The following is a 24,014-nucleotide window of genomic DNA, read 5'->3' on the forward strand; positions in this document are numbered from 1 at the left end:
ACATTGTGATTCATGTGTGAGAGTCAAATATGATCTTACCACAGTTTCTCCAGTTTACAGTGAGGATCCTGTAGTACAGCAGACAGCAGATTCACTGAATTTTCTATTTTATTCCCAGACAGATCCAGTTCTCTCAGGTGTGAGGGGTTTGATCTCAGAGCTGAAGTCAGAGCAGCACAACCTTCATCTGTGACTCCACAATATCTCAACCTGTAGAGAACAATGACACACTCTTCACTCTCTCAGTTCAGATCAGATCAGTTTAGCAGTGAATCCATTATTAAAGAGAAAATAAAAAAAACGTTGAGCTCAAATCAATATGTGAGATGACTGAGATATAAAATGTCAAACATATGTGTGTGTGTGTGTGTGTGTGTGTGTGTGTATGTGCGCATGCAAGCTTTTTTGTGATTTATGAAGACACAAATTTGTATAATGACATGGGTATTACACTGGTATTACGACATAAACATGCAATATGAAGACATTTCATGAATCCTCATATTTAAGATAGCTTTAAAAACATACTAAACAATGTTTTATTAAAAATGTAAAAATGCAGAATGTTTCCTGAACGTGATGAACAGTAAGAATGAATCCAGCATGTTCTTCATTTCTCTTTACACCTTAAATATACTTTACATTGTGATTCATGTGTGAAAGTTAAAAATGATCTTACCACAGTTTCTCCAGTTTACAGTGAGGATCCTGTAGTACATCAGACAGCAGATTCACTGATTTTCCTATTTTATTCCCAGACAGATTCAGTTCTCTCAGGTGTGAGGGGTTTGATCTCAGAGCTGAAGTCAGAGCAGCACAACCTTCATCTGTGACTCCACAATCTCTCAACCTGTAGAGAGATGAAAATCAAACAGCATAATAAAGTTAAACTATCAAACTGCTATCAAAAAAACATCAAACAACTTTCAATTCCAATATAATTTAACAGTGTCAAATTCTTTTCCAAGTTTCATGGTCAAATTCACACTAATCAAAAAGGTTAAAATTTAATTAAATTAATATTTATGTATTTATTAACTTTAAACCAGGTCTTCAACCGGGGGTCCACAGCGGTACTGCAGGGGTCCGACAATTAATGTTTGATCAAAGATACTTTGTTGATCTCTTGAACACAATGGCCAATCAGAGGCGTTTCATCTAGTCAGAATCCACTCACTGCTCAAAACACTGGAGTTTTTGTTCAGAGCTGAGTTCTGCACGCTCACAAATCCTCTCATTAACAAAGACACGATGCAAGTAAGAGATTCATTATTCAGTGTCAGGCACGTGCACAGGTAGGGCTCAACCTGTGCAGAGCACATGCCCTTTTTGTCCTTAGACTCCGAAGTGCCCTTTTTTTGTAGGTGTTTTATTTTATTTATTTATTTTCTTCAATAAATCAATGCCATTGGTCACCCTTTACGTCCGTCTGTCTATTTACAAATATATTTAGCCAATTAAAGGTATTAAAAAGAGCTTGTGACAAAATCTTTTTGGATCCGCTCAAACTGTCAGTCAAACCTCTTAACTCCGCCCCCTCAGTGCAGCGAACTGAAGTTCTGAACGTCTTGCAACGGTAAATAAATATCTTGTTGTTTGAATAAGTACAACTCTTTATGGAAGAAACACTAGTATGTCTATAAAGGCTCATATTTTATGCATTTGAGGCCTGAGACCGGACCGGCGGCGGAGAGAGAGGGAGGGGGCTAGCATTTGCCATCTAAGTTAGTCATAGCCAATACCCTACAAATAGCCTTAAATATCCTGTGCATACAGTAGTATTACATCTTTTATAATTTAAGATTTTGGCCAAACGTATTTTACAACAGGAAAAACTGAGCGCTCATAACCTATTGATGATGACTTAGCCTAATGTGATGCCGTCGTTTTAATGACGGACAAATTGCACATTTGCACACATTCGATGGTCAAAAACCCGGCGTAATATGGGAGTAGAATTGTAGCAAAATTCCAAATAAATAGATTATGATCCACAAATAAATGTAAAGATATTCACAAAAAATAATCGTATGCACAAATGAACAGAATGAGATTCACAAATATATGTTTGGAGTATCACAAAAATGAATTACATTCACAAATAAATAAAAAGAGATTTGCTAATAAAAAAACATATTCACAAATATGTTTTATGTCACAAGCACAACTCTGCCTGCATTTATTTGTGAATCACCACCTGTACATTTGTGAATTGCTTTCTGTGCATTTGTGGATTCTGATTCTAGCGTCACGACTGCAGACAAATCCACAAATAGGTCGACTCCACCCACCGACTACTCAAGCCAATATATAATATAATCTATTTATTTGGAGATTAGCTACAAATCTACCTCCATAGCGTAACTACATTTGAGTTTGACACAAAGCGAGTGATCCTCGTCAGCTAGGTAAAATATATTTCTAAGAAATTTCTTATTTGATTTATGATGGCTATCTGCTGATACACTTAATTTATTAACATTTAATCATATTATATATGGTCACACAGTATGGTTAATGTTTACGATGCTAATATGCATGTATTTGCTCGCTAGATAATTTTTTTAATCCAGTATTGTATACTCCCCGCTCGTCTTCACATGTATAAACATAGTAAAACATGGTTCCCTTTCAAGGGAACTCGCGCTGCGTAGTCGCTATGGGAACGAATCACTGACCAGGAACTATAAAGCCAGCCCGAAAACACTTTCATTCAGCTTCTGTGTCTTCAGCAAGCGCTACGTGTATCTTGTCTGTCTTATTTATTGTTGTCTGTCTACCATCATTCATTCAAAAGAATTGGTATTATGGCGAGTGGACAGCAGTTTAGAAAGTGTGTTCATCCCTGCCCTCGTTTTATTACGGGTGGGGATACACACGATCTTTGTGTTGTTTGTTTGGGAGTGCAGCATGCCCAGGCAGCTCTCGAGGGGGCTGCCTGTGTGCATTGTGAACAGTTTCCTTTGAGGACGCCGCGCTCCCGCCGAGCCCTCTTTGAGGAGAGTGGCTCGGTTCGCGCGCCCCAGGGCTCGGGCCGTTTCTGCCAGTGGGATCCTGTTAACTGCCCAGTTAGCGCAGTACTGGATTTCCTGCAGGATAGATTTTCTTTAGGGTTATCCCCCTCCACACTGAAGGTGTACATGGCGGCCTTAGCTGCTTACCACGCTCCTTTGAGTGGGGTATCTTTGGGGAGACACCCACTTATCACTCATTTCCTCCGTGGCACTTTGAGGTTGAGACCCGCAGCTCGCACGAGAGTACTGGCTTGGGATTTGGCCATTGTGTTGCAAGGCCTTTCTATGGCCCCCTTCGAACCCATTGAGGAGGTGCCAGAAAAATTCCTAACACTTAAAACAGTGTTTCTGCTTTCTATTACGTCTCTCAAGAGAATTGGAGACATTCAGGCCCTGTCGGTGTCTCCATCGTGCCTCGAATTTGCGCCTGGTAATGTTAAGGCTTTCCTTCATCCCAGACCGGGATACATACCTAAGGTTCTCACTAATCCTGTGAGACCTATTGTGCTGCAGGCCTTCTGTCCTCCTCCTTTTACGTCCTCGGACCAGGAAAAGCTAAATCTGCTGTGCCCGGTGAGGGCGCTGGATGCTTATGTCCACAGAGCTGCCATGTGGAGAAAAGCTGATCAGCTATTTGTATGTTTTGGAGCACCTAGGAAGGGTCTCCCTGCATCCAAGCAGAGAATGAGCAAGTGGGTGGTCGAGGCCATCTCACTTGCTTATGAGTCAGTTGGACAGCCTTCACCCTTGGCCGTCCGGGCTCATTCAACCAGGAGTATAGCTGCCTCTAAAGCTTTAATCTCAGGGGTTTCCCTAAATGATGTTTGTGATGCGGCAGGCTGGTCCTCACCGCATACATTTGTGAGGTTTTATGAATTAGACCTCGGCTCCACTCCGGGGGCGCAGGTGTTACTGTGAGTTGAGCGCTGAGGCCTTACACGAACGGTCACTTGCTCGTATGGCGACGTTGGGATTTCGTTCCCATAGCGACTACGCAGCACGAGTTCCCTTGAAAGGGAACGTCTCGGCTATGTATATAACCTTAGTTCCCTGAATAGGGAACGAGACGCTGCGTTGCCCTGCCATACTCCCGTCATGCCCGTAAGCGACTTGCTTCAGTATTTCAGAAGCTGAATGAAAGTGTTTTCGGGCTGGCTTTATAGTTCCTGGTCAGTGACGTCACCCGCCTATGACGTTCCGTCTCCTGATTGGACAGATTTCATACGTGCTTCATGACAACATCACGCAGAGGCGTTCCCATAGCGACTATGCAGCGTCTCGTTCCCTATTCAGGGAACTAAGGTTATATACATAACCGAGACGTTTTACTACAGTAATGTTGTAGTAACTAAAAAACATTACAGAATCATCAGGTCACTGTGCTTCTTTATATTTTATATTTTTATATTTTATCGCACGTGTTGGGTGCGCCCTTTTTCAGTTTCAGCACATGCCCCTCAAAAGGTCTGTGCACGGCCCTGTTCAGTGTAGACAATTTTATTGATATTAATGGAACTTTGTGAGATCGTGAACTGAGATGAGTGACAGATTTTTAGTGATTGTAAAGCGAGCGCTCTATCGAGGTTATACATAATCCACTGAATAAAAGTTTTGTTTTTCTTGCTGCTGAGAGGAGCGATGGACAATTACACGCTGCAAAACAGCATGTCAAAATAGATACGTAAAAGCAGACTAGATTACTAGAAAAATATTCATATCAATAAATTCTTAAATTTCTATTCCAATTATTTGTAAAAGTAATGACTTGTAAATAATCTTAAATGTCTCACTGTACATTGTTATTCTTGTTATGGTGGAGCCGCTGCTACACATTACATCTGCTCTTTACTAGAGAACCTGCAATAGTTTCAGATACTCAGAGATTTGAGTCTTAATTGTCCATCTCATCATAAGATTAAAATGTGAATTTGTAATAAACTTGAAACTAAAGTTCAGATAAACGTTTAATTGTCCACCTGACTAGTAAAATTAAATGTATGACTCTATGTTAACCATACATCAAAAGTGTTTTAGGAGATTTGAGCTACTTGATAAAATGAGCTGTGTTTCCAATTTGGTCTTAATTTCTTTTATGTCGTCTATTTACAAACAAATATTTAAATATTTAAATTCCTTCTTTATGTGCAAGAACATTCAACTGATAAACCTGAATTATTTATTCATACGCAAATTCTCTGACTTTGTTTGAATATCTGAAGGAATTTTACATTGTGACGGTTTAGAAAACATCAAAATACTGACCACTAAACTCTGGACAACTTCTGCGGCACTGAAGATTTATGAACTTTTATTTTCCTGATGTTTTAACAGTGAAGTGATTGTTCTCAGTGATACTTACTGAACTGATCTGGATTCTTTCATCACAGGCAGCAGCTTCTGAAAAACTTTCATATCTTCAGCTTCATTGTTTCCTAGAATAAACTTTGTGAGATCAAACTCGTCCAGCTTCTTCTCTGATGTCAACAACACAAAGACTACAGCTGACCACTGAGATGAAGAGAGTTTGGCTTCCTTTATTCTTCCAGATTTCAGATACTGTTGTATTTCCTCCACTAGTGAATGATCACCCAGTTCATTCAGACAGTGGAACAGATTGATGGATTTCTCTGGAGAGTCAATGGTCCTGATTTTCATCTTGATGTACTCAACTGTTTTCTTATTGCTGTCAGATCTGCTTCTTCTCTGTTTCATTAGTCCTTGTAGGAGAATCTGATGAGACTCCACTGACAGACCCAGAAGAAACCGCAGGAAAAGGTCCAGATGTCCATTTTTACTCTGTAGAGCCTCATTCACAGCTCTCTGATGGAGATCAGATAATAAAACATGTTTAAACCTCTCCTTAACTTTAGACCGCAAACTCTGTTTGGTGATGGGCTCAAACACATTTCTGTTGTTGTTAGTGAAGGAGAGATGCACATATAGAGCCGCTAGATGTTCCTGAACGCTCAGATGAACAAAGCAGAAGACTTTCCCCTGATACCAGCCAAACTCCTCTCTGAAGATCTGAGTGCACAATCCTGAGTACACTGATGCTTCTGTCACATCAATGCCACACTCTCTCAGGTCTTCCTCATAGAAGATCACATTGCCTTTCACAAGCTGCTGAAAAGCCACTTTCCCCAGTTTGAGGATCATGTCTTCATCTGTCACGTTCTTCTCATAGTCCTTCTCATGTTTGATGTTGGTCTGAAGGATCAGGAAGTGTGTGTACATTTGAGTGAGAGTCTTGGGAATCTCTCCACTCTCTGCTTCGCTCAACATCTTCTCTAGAACAGCGGCTGAGATCCAGCAGAACACTGGGATGTGACACATGATGTCGAGGCTCCTTGATGACTTCAGGTGTGTGATGATTGTATTGGCCAGACTCTGATCACTGATTCTCTTCCTGAAGTATTCCTGCTTCTGTTGGTCACTGAAGCCTCGTACCTCTGTCACTCGATGGACACACTCAGAGGGGACGAGATCAGCTGCTGCTGGTCTGGAGGTGATCCAGATGAGAGCAGAGGGAAGCAGATTCCCCGTAATGAGGTTCGTCAGCAGCACGTCCACTGAGGCTGATTCACTTACATCACACATCCTCACATCGCTCTGAAAATCCAGAGACAGACGACACTCGTCCAGACCATCAAAGATGAACAACACTTTATATTTGTCACTGGATATTTCCATTTCTTTTGTTTCAGGGAAAAAGTCATGAAGAAGATCTGAAAGACTGAGTGTTTTGTCCTTCATCAAATTGATCTCTCTGAAAGGAAGTGGAAATATGAGCTGGACGTCCTGATTCTCTTTCCCTTCAGCCCAGTCCAGGATGAACTTCTGCACAGAGACTGTTTTTCCAATGCCAGCGACTCCCTTTGTCAGCACAGTTCTGATGGGTTTGTGTTGTCCAGGTAAAGGTCTAAAGATGTCATTGCATTGGATCGGTGTGTCCTCTGTTGCTGCTCTCCTGGATTGTGTCTCAATCTGTCTCACCTCATGCTCATTACTGATCTCTCCACTCTCACTCTCTGTGATGTAGAGCTCTGTGTAGATCTCATTCAGGAGTGTTGGGTTTCCCTGCTGTGCTGTTCCCTCATACAGACACTCAAACTTCTTCATCAGATTTGATCTAAACCTGTTGAGGACTTCATGGCTGTAAAATTAAAATATCACATTATTACATGAGTTAATAAGCACAATGTCTTTTAGCATTCTGTATCATAATCAATGCATTTCTTTTACAGAAACGTTATACCTCAGATCAGTCTGTGTATCTCCACTCGGAAAATGTATTTTATGACCCATAGACTCGTCACTCCTCATAGACACACAGCTGGACTCTGGTTCTGATCTCTTCTGATGAACTGAACTACAACAAAGAGAGATTAAAGTGAATGATTTAAATGACTGTATTATGATTTAAATGACGAAAAACACTTACAATTATTTTATCCACAATAAAACCCTTAAGTTTTTATATTTACACTGTTGATACAAAAACTGTACATTTAACTAAGCACTCTCATAGATGTGTGTCTCTGTGTGAGCAACACTATATACTTTAAAATATCAGATAAAGAAAAAAAATTAGAAACAAAGTAAAAGAATAATTCATTATCAGAATAATATTCTTGTACATTGTTTAGTATTTTGCCATACTATAATCATATTTTTATAGAAATGTTATACCTGAGATCAGTCTGTGTATCTCCACTCTTAAAATTTAATGGTGGACCCATAGACTCGTCACTCCTCATAGACACACAGCTGGGCTCTGGTTCTGATCTTTTCTGATGAACTGAACTACAACAGAACAGATTTGAACCTTTATGATTATAATCACTTTAAGATAAGGTCTTACAAGCATTTATCATCAAACATCTTTTTGCATCCTAAGAAAATATATTGCCATCTTCAACATTTAACAATCATTAAAGGTGATTTAATCTAGTGTTTATTCAAAGTACCTGCATCCTGGAGAAAAATCTTCATCTCTGGATGTTTGTGTGTCATCCATGATGAATCTGAACAGTTGAAACAGAATCTGATCTCCAACACTGACTCTGGATGGAAGATCTTGTACAAACACAATAATTCAGCTTTTCCTCAGACAGGATCAAGAGACGCGGCGTTCAGTCAAATACACAATGTTATTGTATGTTCACACAAATGCTAAAATAAACCACAGACAACACGAAACAATATAACCATATTAATTTGCTTCAAAATGAAAAATATCAAACGCATTTCAAATAACTATTTACGTCCTTCAGATAATGCGGAAGTCACCTGTAAGTCTCGTGACCTGAACACTCACCTTGATCAACATTTAATTATATATTAAATGACAAAAAAAAACTCCTCCACATTTTCTATCAAGTATCTGCACGTAAATTCTCGACTTACCTTTTATAAAGGTTCCTCTAAAAACACACTGATATTCCTGTTGTAGAATATTCCTGGTTGTTTAAATGGCGAAACATCAACTCTGTTCATTTACTTTCATTTTTTACTTGTGGCGCGAGCGATGATGATGATGACGCACTCGGTGCACGTTTTGTGTGTTTGTCCCTGAATAATTGATTACATGCATCAGCTTCGTATAATGTTAGCAGTATAGCATGACACATTTATTGGGTGGCAAAGTCCTCAAATTTGTAAATATCAAATGTAAATTTATGTCTGTTACACTCAATTTTCCTGGTTAAATAAACATTACATAAAAAGAGAGTCCAAATACAATTCTATTTTGTATTTTTACACTATGTAATGTTCTATTTATTCAAACCAAGTATTAATTTAATCAAGTTAGTGTTTTTACACATGTATACATTTATTCCATATAATATAATAACATATAACATTTATTCCATATAAAATAATAACTAAAGGAAGTAACAATTTAAACAATATATATTATTTGTGAACTAATGTTCAGCTTTTCTTTTTAATAATCATCTTATTTTCATCATTTGTCAAGCTTGTACACACTGGTCACAGTCATGAAGATGTACAGTAATCTACCTTTAATTTCCCTTCAGCTGATGCTCACTAAAACCCCACAGTCAAATCTACCTGAAAAACTGCAAGTGTACAGGACAAAAACAAAGAGTTTTAAACACAAAGAGTGGTCAAACCAAATATTGATTTAATAGAATTTAATTCATAAATAAAATCTATATATGGCATTATTTTTTAAAAGCATCCTCACTTTATACTTTTCACAGTAAAACTTTTCACAGTATGTTTTCATTTGTTAACATTAGTTAATGCATTGATTAACATGAAAAATATATTTTATGAGTCTTTGTTAATGTTAGTTAATGTAAATGTTTAAAGCTTTTTGGATCAAGGCATCATTCACACTAACCAATCTTTGTCATATTTGTCAGTAACAGGCTTTGTGTGTCTTTATTTAATCTCATTTTATTTTATTGACTCCGGTTATCTTTTGGAGAAGTCGTCACACAGAGTTTCACACACTGTCCTGTCAATGATCACTCAATGTCTTCAATATCATTCTGAAAAATATAACAGTGTGTGTTATTAGATTAGTCAGATTGTGTTTGTCTTTGAGTGTGACTTAATTTTTTTTAATAAAAATAATAAAAAATAAAAGCAGAAATTCAGATATTTTCAAAGGGTTCACAAATTTATTCTTGTCACTGTATATATTGTATTCATGTATTTATCAGTAATGATACATTACTGTATAATTTTAACAGTGGTGTATTAATTGTTACTTTAAGATCTATAATGCAAATGTCTGAATTTGTACTGTTAGTCAGTACACTGTAAATACAATACACTGTAAAAAATAAAACAAAGATTATTAGAGCACATTTTACAAGACAATGTTATTTCAGTTTTTATAGTTCAAAATTTCACTTTTAATTCAATGTTACTTGCCGTTTCTTTGTAAGTGTTTGAGAAATTCACCAGCAATTTCTGAGTGACAATATTTCTGTACCATTAATTTCAGTCTACAAAACATCTTCAAGCACTATTATTATGAAGCACAGTCCTGTAATACATGTAAACACAGCAGGAAAGAACAATAAGTTCATATGGAAAGACGTCTCTATGAGGCAGTTTTTAGAAACATAATGACGTCAGCAGTTTAAATCAAGCCATCATTCACACTTTAATATGAGCAGTTTATGGATGTGTGTTGGGGTTGATCTCTGTGTTCAATACGAGCTGATCATCATTTCTACTGACCTAAAGACTGTTATGTGCTTACATATGAATAACACTGATTTCTTGTAATACTAATGACAAATCAGACTAGATGACGACACAAAATGTGATTTTTAAAGACACCTGAAGGTGAAATAAAATGCTACTTAGTTGTATAAAGTCTGCAGTTTACATTTAAAAACCAATGATAAACATTATTTGACATGGAAATGGAGTTTCTTACAGATTTGAAAAGACACTTTATGATTACAGCATTACTATATTCTCATCTCCATTTACACTAGAGCTTCATCAACATCATATTAGTGATCAATTATGACACAAATTCAAATTGTGCTGTTAAAGTTTTAAAGTGACAATAGTCATTTTATGTGAGTGAGACACTTTAATACAGTCCAGTCAGAAATGTATGTTATTTATACAGTTATACAGTATTTTATATATACATAAATACAAGTTAACAGAGGTAGTGTATAATTCACATACTGTACAGTCATCATTAACATTTATGAAACTCTGTCTTAAAAAAGCTATAATTATTAATCTATCAGTCTGTATTCAGTATGTATAACAAGATACACAAACGGTGTGCTCTCTGTCAGCTCTCTGAGCTCTCTGCTTCAGGATCCTGTGGTTTCTGCTGCGTGATTCAGCTCAGAGGAGTTTATAAACACTGTGCTGAATTTCTCAAGTTAGAGCGGAGAAAGAAGAGAGTGTCAGTGAGGAGAGTGTGTGGAGCTGGACTCAGAGTGGATATTTGAATGGAAATGGGGATTTCCTCATAACCTGTAAATTCAAAAATAAAACAGTCAATTATGTAAAATCAGACATTCATTTGAAATAATAAAAGTCTGAAACTATTTTAATACAGATCAATTACAAACAAGCCAAATCTCTCTGTTTATCAAATATGCAAAATCAAACTGTAAGAGCTGAAAATGACTTTTATCGCACAAAAAATAAATTTATTGACTGAAACCAAAAATTATGAACAAAGCAGACCAGAACAAGCTAAAAACAATACATGCCAACATATACACAACAATACTACCAGTTCTAACTAATATTATATATAGTATATACAGTATAAGTTAATGTACAATAATAATATAGACTCCAATAAAATGTGTATTTAAAAAAAACTGCAATTAAATGTCAGTGTTGATCAATGGTTGAAACAACTTTCAAACAGTCTTCTTGCTTTTTATCTCTTTTTTTGGACACTCACTATTACAATATGCAGAAAACAATAATTGTTTTATAAAATACAATCACATCTATACTAAAATATATTTCATGAGATACTGTGTCAGTCTGTCACTGACTGTATAATGTGTGGATCTAACAAGTGCATTTGTGCAATCTTTTTTAAGATCAGAAAATGATCTTTATTAGTCAGACAATACCTTGGAAATATGTGATATAATATTTGAATTATCACATTGTTTTCACTCAATTAGGGAAAGGTCATTTAAAATGAATTTGTGATCATGTTTGAATTTAACTGCAATACACTAATATCTCAATTCTTCAATGAGGTTGTTGTGAAGTCATGATCACAATCCATCTGGATTTCTCATGATCATGTGATCACGCATCATACAGAACGAATGCACGTGTCATCAACTGAAAATTATCCCCATCAGCTGGGATTTTCAGTGGCAAAAACTGTGGCACATTTCTACTGAAAACATCAGATCAGTTTCATCAAAATGGGCAGGAATAAACACAATTTACAGTACAGAGACTAAACTGAAGATGAATTGGATACTCTCATACAGTACATTGTTTATGAAGAAATATGCGGTCCCACTTTATATTAGGTGTCCTTAACTACTATGTACTTACATCAAAAAATAATTACAATACTTATTGTGTTCATATTGTATTGCAAAACACTTTTGCTGCTATTGAGGTTGAATATGGGTAAGGTATGGGTAGGTTTAAGGGTGGGTTAAGGTGTAAGGGAACGGTCAACAGTGTAATTATAAATGTAATTACAGAAATTATTTACAGATATAATTAAATGCAGGTATTTTTTTTAAAAAAACATTGCATTGTACTAAATGATTAATTTAAATGCTAGTACATAGTTGTTAAAGACACCTAATATAAAGTCCAAATATGCATATAAATATATAAATGTTCAGCTATATGAAAACGTGAATATTTATTTGAAATTATTATTTACCGCAGTGTCTCTAGTTTATAATGTGGAGAATTCTTTAGAGCAGTGAGCAATTCATTTCCATGAATCTCCTATTTCATTCCATCTCAGATCCAGTTCTCAGGTGTGAGGGGTTTGATCTCAGAGCTGAAGTCAGAGCAGCACAACCTTCATCTGTGACTCCACAATCCTTCAACCTGTAGAGAACAATGACACACTCTTCAGTCTCTCAGTTCAGATCAGATCAGTTTAGCAGTGAATCCATTATTAAAGAGAAAGTACAAAATTAAAGCTTAAATTAATATATTAAATCATTGAGATCTGAAATGTCACAGAGCACAAAACATGATGTGTGTGTGTGTGTGATTTTACAAAATTAAAAACAATAATTTAGAAAGTGTCAATGCAGAAAGATGAACGTGATGAACAGTGAGAATGAATCCAGCATGTTCTTCATTTCTCAGTTGTTTTGAGCTCGAGTCTGTTTAAAGTCAAGAGACTGAAATGTTGATTGTGTGAAAGTGTGTATTTCAGTGTGACTCTCAGTCCTGCAGTATCATGTGACTGAGGAGCAGCTCATGTGTTCAATCATTTACAGCTCAATCAGCTGAACTCACAGCAGCAGAAAGAGGCTGAACACTTCAAATATACTTTACATTGTGATTCATGTGAAAGTCAAATATGTTCTTACCACAGTTTCTCCAGTTTACAGTGAGGATCCTGTAGTACATCAGACAGCAGATTCACTGATTCTCCTATTTTATTCCCAGATAGATCCAGTTCTCTCAGGTGTGAGGGGTTTGATCTCAGAGCTGAAGTCAGAGCAGCACAACCTTTATCTGTGACGCCACAATATCTCAAACTGTAGAGAACAATGACACACTCTTCACTCTCTCAGTTCAGATCAGATCAGTTTAGCAGTGAATCCATTATTAAAGAGAAAGTACAAACTTAAAGCACAAATCAATATGTGTGATAATTGAGATATAAAATGTCACAGAGAACAAAACATGATGTGTGTGTGTGTGCGCATGTGTGTGTGTGTGTGTGTGCGCGTGTGTATGCGAGCATTTTTATGATTTATGAGGACACATTTGTATAATGACATGGGTATTACACTGGTAATACAATGTAAACATGCAATATGAAGACATTTCATGAGTCCTCATGTTTAAAATATCTTTAAAGGTGCCCTAGAATTGAACATTGAATTTACCTTGTCATAGTTGAATAATAAGAGTTCTGTACATGGAAATGACATACAGTGAGTCTCAAACACCATTGTTTCCTCCTTCATATGTAAATCTCGTGTGTGAAAAACACCACGGAAAAACAGGCGAATCTCAACAAAACACAGACTGTGACGCAACAGTCGGGATCATTAATATGTACGCCCCCAACATTTGCATATACCAGCCCATGTTCAAGCCAGTATTAACGTCTGGAGCTGCACAGCCGAATCATCAGACGTTCTGCAGGTTTTGTGAAGCCATCAAGCAATGACAATAGCGAAAATGGCAGATGGATCGATAATAACTGTTTATGATCCATGATATCATGATATATTTAGTGATATTTGTAAACTGTCTTTCTAAATGTTTCATTAGCATGTTGCTAATGTACTGTTAAATGTGGTTAAAGTTACCATTGTTTCTTACTGTATTCACAGAGACCAGAGCCATGTCGTTATTTTAATTTTTAACCCGAAAACGCTTGTAGTCTGTATAATTCATAAACGCATCTTCATTCTTTATAAATCTCTCCAACAGTGTAGCTTTTGCCACGCAGCATTATCAAACTCATTCAGAATCAAATGTAAACATCCACAATATGCCATACTTACGTGATCTGATATGCTGCATCACAGTTTGTAAAGATCCATATTGAGAGTTATATTGTGAACTTCAGTATTGTTTATTCAGAGCATTTTTAATTCCACCCCAAAATAGGCAGTTAAAACATGGTATAATAAATGATCTGTGGGGTATTTTGAGCTGAAACTTCACAGACACATTCTGGGGACACCAGAGACTTATATTACATCTTGTGAAATAGTGTTCTAGGGCACCTTAAAAACATACTAAACAATGTTTTATTAAAAATGTAAAAATGCAGAAAGTTTTCTGTGAGGGGTACAGGGGCAGATCTACCGGGGTGGCATGGGGTGGCAGCTGCCACCCTAAGAAAAAGCTTTGCCACCCCAGAATTATCACAGAATAAAATATAAATGTAAGCAGTGTTTCAAGTACTGCTTTTCAGCAGCGGCGCTTCAATGTGATGACCTAAAAAAGACAGCGTAACGCAAAATAATGGCAAGAAAACACGTCTTTCAATAAACTGAGCATGATGGTTGCACGCAGCGCGCCCAGTGTAGTCAGCTTCATTAACAAATGACTCTTATGAACCGGTTCTTTGGGAGTCAAAAACACACAGCGCAGCCAAGTTCACTTACGAAATGTTTTTCCATTTGTTCGTGAATCGGAAAATTACTGCTTCTTGACTGACTCAGAAGTCCTGTGAGAAATGTAATCCCATCGGAATATGTCTGAGATTAATTTTCGTAATTGTTTGTGTAACTGGTCTCTTTTTCCTCCTTGCGTTGTGTTTCAATAAAGCTCGTTCTTCAAATTATAGTGCCCCAATCAATTTATTTACTGAGAAAACAGAAGTAACAGAGTGAGTTCATGTAGGCCCATTCCAGCATATACGATGACTCGTGCTGGCGCGCTGGCCTTACACACACAAGCTGATAAGTGCAATCGAGTTGAACAACTTCAAAATATACAACCCATGGTTCAAAATAACGTATTCTTACAAAATCAAAACATGTACCTGAGAAAACAGAAGTAACAGAGTGAGTTCATGTAGGCCCATTCCAGCATATACAACGACTCGTGCTGGCGCTACAATAAAACACATTTTTCACACTCTTCAGCATCCAATACTTTTCTCAATATTAAATATATATGTTGTTGCCGCTAATATATCACACATTTAATTAACAATTACAGAGCTTTCAATGACATGACTTACTGCTGGCTTTACACACACAAACTGATAAGTGCAACAGAGGGCGCACACAGTAAAAAGAACCAGCCAGCCAATAGGAAGCCCTGTTATCCCTTATTCTGTCCAATGATCTTCCAGTGTGATTATTTAACTTCTTATTATTTATATTCAGCAAGTGGAGACACACAATGTACATGTACAACTCTGTTACATTTGGCTGATTCTCCGACTGCCCGCTCCACTTTCATCATGGACAAAGGTCTTTTTGCCATCCGACGAAACAATAACATGAAATCAAGAAGAAGATCCCGATCACAGAAAATAATAGCAGGGTTAGGTAAGAATCTAAACGTATTTTAGCTTTTCTCGTTTGCTAACACATTATTCGTGATTCAGTTGGCCCAGTTTCCCAAATCAGTCGTTCAGTTCTCAAAACAAAGACACACTTCTCAAAATGTTTAACAATGACAACATTAGGTAGCAAAACTGACGACACACCAGTCAAAATCTGAGAGAGAGCTGAAAGAATCATTTACAGGGGTTTTAAACTCACACAGTACCAGTACTTTAGATGAGGGAAATTTCACTCTTCTATGTACAGTAAACTGCAGGGACGTGCACAGACATTTTGGAGGGCAGGGGCTAAAGCGGAAAAAAGAGCACTTCTCATAATTATTTATTTAAAAAAAATAATAAATAAACAAAACGTTAAATATATTAACACAACTCTGACTTCCTTACCAATTTATTTTAATTCCCTCACACTCACGCAATTGTTTCATACTCCACAGATGTTTTTGGCTAACCAGGCATGGGTAGGTTTAGGGGTGCAGGGGGACAGAATATACAGTTTGTACAGTATGAAAACCATTATGCCTATAGAATGTCCTCACTTTGATAGCAAAACAAACCTGTGTGTTTGTGTGTGTGTGTGTGTGTGTGTGTGTGTGTTTGTGTGTGATTTTACAAAATTAAAAACAATACTTTAGAAAGTGTCAATGCAGAAAGATGAACGTGACGAACAGAGAGAATTAATCCAGCATGTTCTTCATTTCTCTTTACACCTTAAATATACTTTACATTGTGATTCATGTGTGTGAGTCAAATATGATCTTACCACAGTTTCTCCAGTTTACAGTGAGGATCCTGTAGTACATCAGACAGAAGATTCACTGATTTTCCTATTTTATTCCGAGTCAGACTCAGTTCTCTCAGGTGTGAGGGGTTTGATCTCAGAGCTGAAGCCAGAGCAGCACAACCTTTATCTGTGACTCCACAATCCTTCAACCTGTAGAGAACAATGACACACTCTTCACTCTCTCAGTTCAGTTCAGATCAGTTTAGCAGTGAATCCATTATTAAAGAGAAAGTACAAACTTAAAGCACAAATCAATATGTGTGATAATTGAGATATAAAATGTCACAGAGCACAAAACATGATATGTGTGTGTGTGTGTGTGTGTGTGATTTATAAGGACACAAATTTGTATAATGACATGGGTATTACACTGGTATTACGATGTAAACATGAAATATGAGGACATTTCATGAGTCCTCATATTTAAAATAGCTTTAAAAGCATACTAAACAATGTTTTATTAAAAATGTAAAAATGCAGAATGTTTCCTGTGATGGGTAGGTTTAGGGGTGCAGAGGGACAGAATATACAGTTTGTACAGTATGAAAAACATTACGCCTATGGAATGTCCTCACTTTGATAGCAAAACAAACCTGTGTGTGTGTGTGTGTGTGTGTGTGTGTGTGTGTGTGTGTGTGTGTGTGTGTGAGATTTTACAAAATAAAAAACAATACTTTAGAAAGTGTCAATGCAGAAAGATGAACGTGATGAACAGTAAGAATGAATCCATCATGTTCTTCATTTCTCTTTACACCTTAAATATACTTTACATTGTGATTCATGTGTGAGAGTCAAATATGATCTTACCACAGTATCTCCAGTTTACAGTGAGGATCCTGTAGTACATCAGACAGCAGATTCACTGATTTTCCTATTTCATTCCCAGTCAGATTCAGTTCTCTCAGGTGTGAGGGGTTTGATCTCAGAGCTGAAGTCAGAGCAGCACAACCTTTATCTGTGACTCCACAATATCTCAACCTGTAGAGAACAATGACACACTCTTCACTCTCTCAGTTCAGATCAGATCAGTTTAGCAGTGAATCCATTATTAAAGAGAGAATACAAACTTAAAGCACAAATCAATATGTGTGATAATTGAGATATAAAATGTCACAGAGCACAAAACATGATTGTGTGTGTGTGCGAGCGTTTTCATGATTTATGAGGACACATTTGTATAATGACATGGGTATTACACTGGTATTACAATGTAAACATGCAATATGAAGACATTTCATGAGTCCTCATGTTTAAAATATCTTTAAAGGTGCCCTAGAATTGAAAATTGAATTTACCTTGGCATAGTTGAATAATAAGAGTTCTGTACATGGAAATGACATACAGTGAGTCTCAAACACCATTGTTTCCTCCTTCATATGTAAATCTTGTGCGTGAAAAACACCACGGAAAAACAGGCGAATCTCAACATAACACCGACTGTGACGCAACAGTCGGGATCATTAATATGTACGCCCCCAACATTTGCATATACCAGCCCATGTTCAAGCCAGTATTAACGTCTGGAGCTGCACAGCCGAATCATCAGACGTTCTGCAGGTTTTGTGAAGCCATCAAGCAATGACAATAGCGAAAATGGCAGATGGATCGATAATAACTGCTTATGATCCATGATATCATGATATATTTAGTGATATTTGTAAACTGTCTTTCTAAATGTTTCATTAGCATGTTGCTAATGTAGTGTTAAATGTGGTTAAAGTTACCAGAGCCATGTCGTTATTTTCATTTTTAACCCGAAAACGCATGTAGTCTGTATAATTCATAAACGCATCTTCATTCTTTATAAATCTCTCCAACAGTGTAGCTTTAGCCACGCAGCATTATCAAACTCATTCAGAATCAAATGTAAACATCCACAATATGCCATACTTACGTGATCTGCTATGCTGCATCACCAGCAGTTTGTAAAGATCCATTTTGAGAGTTATATTGTGAACTTCAGTATTGTTTATTCAATGTTTATTGGAGTCGCGAGTTTGGGGGCGGAGAGCACGAGCATTTAAAGTTGTACACACCCCAAATCAGAGCATTTTTAATTCCACCCCAAAATAGGCAGTTAAAACATGGTATAATAAATGATCTGTGGGGTATTTTGAGCTGAAACTTCACAGACACATTCTGGGGACACCAGAGACTTATATTACATCTTGTGAAATAGTGTTCTAGGGCACCTTAAAAACATACTAAACAATGTTTTATTAAAAATGTAAAAATGCAGAAAGTTTTCTGTGAGGGGTACAGGGGCAGATCTACCGGGGTGGCATGGGGTGGCAGCTGCCACCCTAAGAAAAAGCTTTGCCACCCCAGAATTATCACAGAATAAAATATAAATGTAAGCAGTGTTTCAAGTACTGCTTTTCAGCAGCAGCGCTTCAATGTGATGACCTAAAAAAGACAGCGTAACGCAAAATAATGGCAAGAAAACACGTCTTTCAATAAACTGTGCATGATGGTTGCACGCAGCGCGCCCAGTGTAGTCAGCTTCATTAACAAATGACTCTTATGAACCGGTTCTTTGGGAGTCAAAAACACACAGCGCAGCCAAGTTCACTTACGAAATGTTTTTCCATTTGTTCGTGAATCGGAAAATTACTGCTTCTTGACTAACTCAGAAGTCCTGTGAGAAATGTAATCCCATCGGAATATGTCTGAGATTAATTTTCGTAATTGTTTGGCTGATTCTCCGACTGCCCGCTCCACTTTCATCATGGATAAAGGTCTTTTTGCCATCCAACAAAACAATAACATGAAATCAAGAAGAAGATCCCGATCACAGAAAATAATAGCAGGGTTAGGTAAGAATCTAAACGTATTTTAGCTTTTCTCGTTTGCTAACACATTATTCGTGATTCAGTTGGCCCAGTTAACCAAATCAGTCGTTCAGTTCTCAAAACAAAGACACACTTCTCAAAATGTTTAACAATGACAACATTAGGTAGCAAAACTGATGACACACCAGTCAAAATCTGAGAGAGAGCTGAAAGAATCATTTACAGGGGTTTTAAACTCACACAGTACCAGTACTTTAGATGAGGGAAATTTCACTCTTCTATGTACAGTAAACTGCAGGGACGTGCACAGACATTTTGGAGGGCAGGAGCTCAAGTGGAAAAAAGAGCACTTCTCATAATTATTTATTTAAAAAAAATAATAAATAAACAAAACGTTAAATATATTAACACAACTCTGACTTCCTTACCAATTTATTTTAATTCCCTCACACTCACGCAATTGTTTCATACTCCACAGATTTCTACAAAATAATCAGTTCACACAGAGATCATGATCTTCTTTAGTGTTCACTAGGTTTATCACAAGAGCAGGCAACAGCAAAGGAAACTATGCCACAGTGTGTGTTTTCTACAATACTATTCTCAAGTAGCTATATATATTTAGAATAATAACTGCAGAAGGAGAAGGACATAGTTTCACAAATAATTTGTTTATTTTGCACAAATCAATATATCGTTTTAATTCTTTTGGTGTTATTGGAATACTTCTTTCATGTTGTGGACAATTTTAAGATTTTGGTCTATTTTTGCTTCCAAGTTTTCTTTTACTCTAATGGAAAGAAAACTTCCAAAATACACATTTAGATGGTGTTTGTTTTAAGCCTACTACCCTCCGTCTGTTTGCATCTGCAGATTTCTTCTAAATGAACCAAAACAAGCTAATCTGCATATTTAAACACATTGACCCCCGGTTTCACAGACAAAGCTTAAGCTAGTCCTAGACTAAAATGCATGTTTGAGCTGTTGTAACTGAAAGTAACTTGCACTGACAGATCTTAAAATGTCAGAGCCATTGTTTTGTCTCAAGATGCGCACCAGTAATGTTTTTTTTCTAGTGTATGTTTATAAAAGCTACTTAAATATCCTAATTGAACTAAGGCCTAATCCTGGTTTAGGCTAAGCCCTGTCTGTGAAACTGGGCCCAAGAGTTTTTTTCCCCCTGAAATGTTTTAAGTACATAATATGTATTATAACAAATGCCTGCAGAGGGCGCCAAAAGCCTGGTGATTGTTGTTGTTACACAGCACAATCAAATCCTTGTTTTTGGCCAACCAAGCATGGGTAGGTTTAGGGGTGCAGGGGGACAGAATATACAGTTTGTACAGTATGAAAACCATTATGCCTATGGAATATCCTCACTTTGATAGCAAAAGAAACCTGTGTGTGTGTGTGTGTGTGTGTGTGTGTGATTTTACAAAATTAAAAACAATACTTTAGAAAGTGTCAATGCAGAAAGATGAATGTGATGAACAGAGAGAATTAATCCAGCATGTTCTTCATTTCTCTTTACACCTTAAATATACTTTACATTGTGATTCATGTGTGAGATTCAAATATGATCTTACCACAGTATCTCCAGTTTACAGTGAGGATCCTGTAGTACATCAGACAGCAGATTCACTGAATTTCCTATTTCATTCCCCGACAGATCCAGATCTCTCAGGTGTGAGGGGTTTGATCTCAGAGCTGAAGTCAGAGCAGCACAACCTTCATCTGTGACTCCACAATATCTCAACCTGTAGAGAACAATGACACACTCTTCACTCTCTCAGTTCAGATCAGATCAGTTTAGCAGTGAATCTATTAATAAAGAGAAAGTACAAACTTAAAGCACAAATCAATATGTGTGATAATTGAGATATAAAATGTCACAGAGCACAAAACATGATATGTGTGTATGTGTGATTTATGAGGACACATATTTGTATAATGACATGGGTATTACACTGGTATTACAATGTAAACATGCAATATGAAGACATTTCATGAGTCCTCATGTTTAAAAAAGCTTTAAAGGTGCCCTAGAATTGAAAATTGAATTTACCTTGGCATAGTTGAATAATAAGAGTTCTGTACATGGAAATGACATACAGTGAGTCTCAAACACCATTGTTTCCTCCTTCATATGTAAACCTTGTGCGTGAAAAACACCACGGAAAAACAGGCGAATCTCAGCATAACACCGACTGTGACGCAACAGTCGGGATCATTAATATGTACGCCCCCAACATTTGCATATACCAGCCCATGTTCAAGCCAGTATTAACGTCTGGAGCTGCACAGCCGAATCATCAGACGTTCTGCAGGTTTTGTGAAGCCATCAAGCAATGACAATAGCGAAAATGGCAGATGGATCGATAATAACTGCTTATGATCCATGATATATTTAGTGATATTTGTAAACTGTCTTTCTAAATGTTTCATTAGCATGTTGCTAATGTACTGTTAAATGTGGTTAAAGTTACCATTGTTTCTTACTGTATTCACAGAGACCAGAGCCATGTCGTTATTTTAATTTTTAACCCGAAAATGCTTGTAGTCTGTATAATTCATAAACGCATCTTCATTCTTTATAAATCTCTCCAACAGTGTAGCTTTAGCCACGCAGCATTATCAAACTCATTCAGAATCAAATGTAAACATCCACAATATGCCATACTTACGTGATCTGCTATGCTGCATCACCAACAGTTTGTAAAGATCCATTTTGAGAGTTATATTGTGAACTTCAGTATTGTTTATGCAATGTTTATTGGAGTCGCGAGTTTGGGGGCGGGGAGCACAAGCATTTAAAGGTGTACACACCCCAGATCAGAGCATTTTTAATTCCACCCCAAAATAGGCAGTTAAAACATGGTATAATAAATGATCTGTGGGGTATTTTGAGCTGAAACTTCACAGACACATTCTGGGGACACCAGAGACTTATATTACATCTTGTGAAATAGTGTTCTAGGGTACCTTAAAAACATACTAAACAATGTTTTATTAAAAATGTAAAAATGCAGAAAGTTTTCTGTGATGGGTACAGGGGCAGATCTACCGGGGTGGCATGGGGTGGCAGCTGCCACCCTAAGAAAAAGCTTTGCCACCCCAGAATTATCACAGAATAAAATATAAATGTAAGCAGTGTTTCAAGTACTGCTTTTCAGCAGCGGCGCTTCAATGTGATGACCTAAAAAAGACAGCGTAACGCAAAATAATGGCAAGAAAACACGTCTTTCAATAAACTGAGCATGATGGTTGCACGCAGCGCGCCCAGTGTAGTCAGCTTCATTAACAAATGACTCTTATGAACCGGTTCTTTGGGAGTCAAAAACACACAGCGCAGCCAAGTTCACTTACGAAATGTTTTTCCATTTGTTCGTGAATCGGAAAATTACTGCTTCTTGACTGACTCAGAAGTCCTGTGAGAAATGTAATCCCATCGGAATATGTCTGAGATTAATTTTCGTAATTGTTTGGCTGATTCTCCGACTGCCCGCTCCACTTTCATCATGGATAAAGGTCTTTTTGCCATCCGATGAAACAATAACATGAAATCAATAAGAAGATCCCGATCACAGAAAATAATAGCAGGGTTAGGTAAGAATCTAAACGTATTTTAGCTTTTCTCGATTGCTAACACATTATACGTGATTCAGTTGGCCCAGTTTCCCAAATCAGTCGTTCAGTTCTCAAAACAAAGACACACTTCTCAAAACGTTTAACAATGACAACATTAGGTAGCAAAACTGACGACACACCAGTCAAAATCTGAGAGAGAGCTGAAAGCATCATTTACAGGGGTTTTAAACTCACACAGTACCAGTACTTTAGATGAGGGAAATTTCACTCTTCTATGTACAGTAAACTGCAGGGACGTGCACAGACATTTTGGAGGGCAGGGGCTCAAGTGGAAAAAAGGGCACTTCTCATAATTATTTATTTAAAAAAAATAATAAATAAACAAAACTTTAAATATATTAACACAACTCTGACTCCCTTACCAATTTATTTTAATTCCCTCACACTCACGCAATTGTTTCATACTCCACAGATTTCTACAGAATAATCAGTTCACACAGAGATCATGATCTTCTTTAGTGTTCACTAGGTTTATCACAAGAGCAGGCAACAGCAAAGGAAACTATGCCACAGTGTGTTTTCTACAATACTATTCTCAAGTAGCTATATATATTTACAATAATAACGGCATAAGGAGAAGGACATAGTTTCACTAATAATTTGTTTTGCACAAATCAATAAATCATTTTAATTCTTATGGTGTTATTGGAATACTTCTTTTATTTTGTGGACAATTTTAAGATTTTGGTCTATTTTTGCTTCCAAGTCTTCTTTTACTCTAATGGAAAGAAAACTTCCAAAATACACATTTAGATGGTGTTTGTTTTAAGCCTACTACCCTCCGTCTGTTTGCATCTGCAGATTTCTTCTAAATTAACCAAAACAAGCTAATCTGCATATTTAAACACATTGACCCCCGGTTTCACAGACAAGGCTTAAGCTAGTCCTAGACTAAAATGCATGTTTGAGCTGTTTTAACTGAAAGTAACTTGCACTGACAGATCTTAAAATGTCAGAGCCATTGTTTTGTCTCAAGATGCGCACCAGTAATGTTTTTTTTCTAGTGTATGTTTATAAAAGCTACTTAAATATCCTAATTGAACTAA

The 24,014-nt window shown here is 36.9% G+C and overlaps 2 protein-coding genes, 1 long non-coding RNA gene and 1 pseudogene across 3 annotated transcripts in view; 2 read left to right on the forward strand and 2 right to left on the reverse strand.

Moving 5' to 3' along the window:
- LOC127495937 (uncharacterized) overlaps nucleotides 1-24,014 on the forward strand; it is a 236,098-nt gene that overhangs the window by 100,702 nt on the left and 111,382 nt on the right. The gene's annotated exons all lie outside the window — the stretch shown is intronic.
- LOC127495896 (protein NLRC5-like) overlaps nucleotides 1-24,014 on the reverse strand; it is a 207,073-nt gene that overhangs the window by 94,281 nt on the left and 88,778 nt on the right. The window contains exons 15-20 of the mRNA XM_051863323.1: nucleotides 20,907-21,077; nucleotides 17,336-17,506; nucleotides 16,508-16,678; nucleotides 13,073-13,243; nucleotides 680-850; nucleotides 40-210 (exon numbers count right to left, since the gene is read on the reverse strand). Of these exons, the coding sequence (XP_051719283.1) occupies nucleotides 40-210; nucleotides 680-850; nucleotides 13,073-13,243; nucleotides 16,508-16,678; nucleotides 17,336-17,506; nucleotides 20,907-21,077 (1,026 nt within the window). The remainder of the gene's footprint in view (nucleotides 1-39; nucleotides 211-679; nucleotides 851-13,072; nucleotides 13,244-16,507; nucleotides 16,679-17,335; nucleotides 17,507-20,906; nucleotides 21,078-24,014) is intronic.
- Nucleotides 6,258-8,354, reverse strand: LOC127495921 (NLR family CARD domain-containing protein 3-like; annotated as a pseudogene).
- LOC127495915 (uncharacterized) overlaps nucleotides 21,072-24,014 on the forward strand; it is a 105,027-nt gene continuing 102,084 nt past the window's right edge. Inside the window, exon 1 of the mRNA XM_051863379.1 lies at nucleotides 21,072-22,136. The gene's annotated coding sequence lies outside the window, so the exon portion shown is untranslated. The remainder of the gene's footprint in view (nucleotides 22,137-24,014) is intronic.

Source organism: Ctenopharyngodon idella, chromosome 15 (genome assembly GCF_019924925.1).
Source record: "Ctenopharyngodon idella isolate HZGC_01 chromosome 15, HZGC01, whole genome shotgun sequence".
NCBI lineage: Eukaryota > Metazoa > Chordata > Actinopteri > Cypriniformes > Xenocyprididae > Ctenopharyngodon > Ctenopharyngodon idella.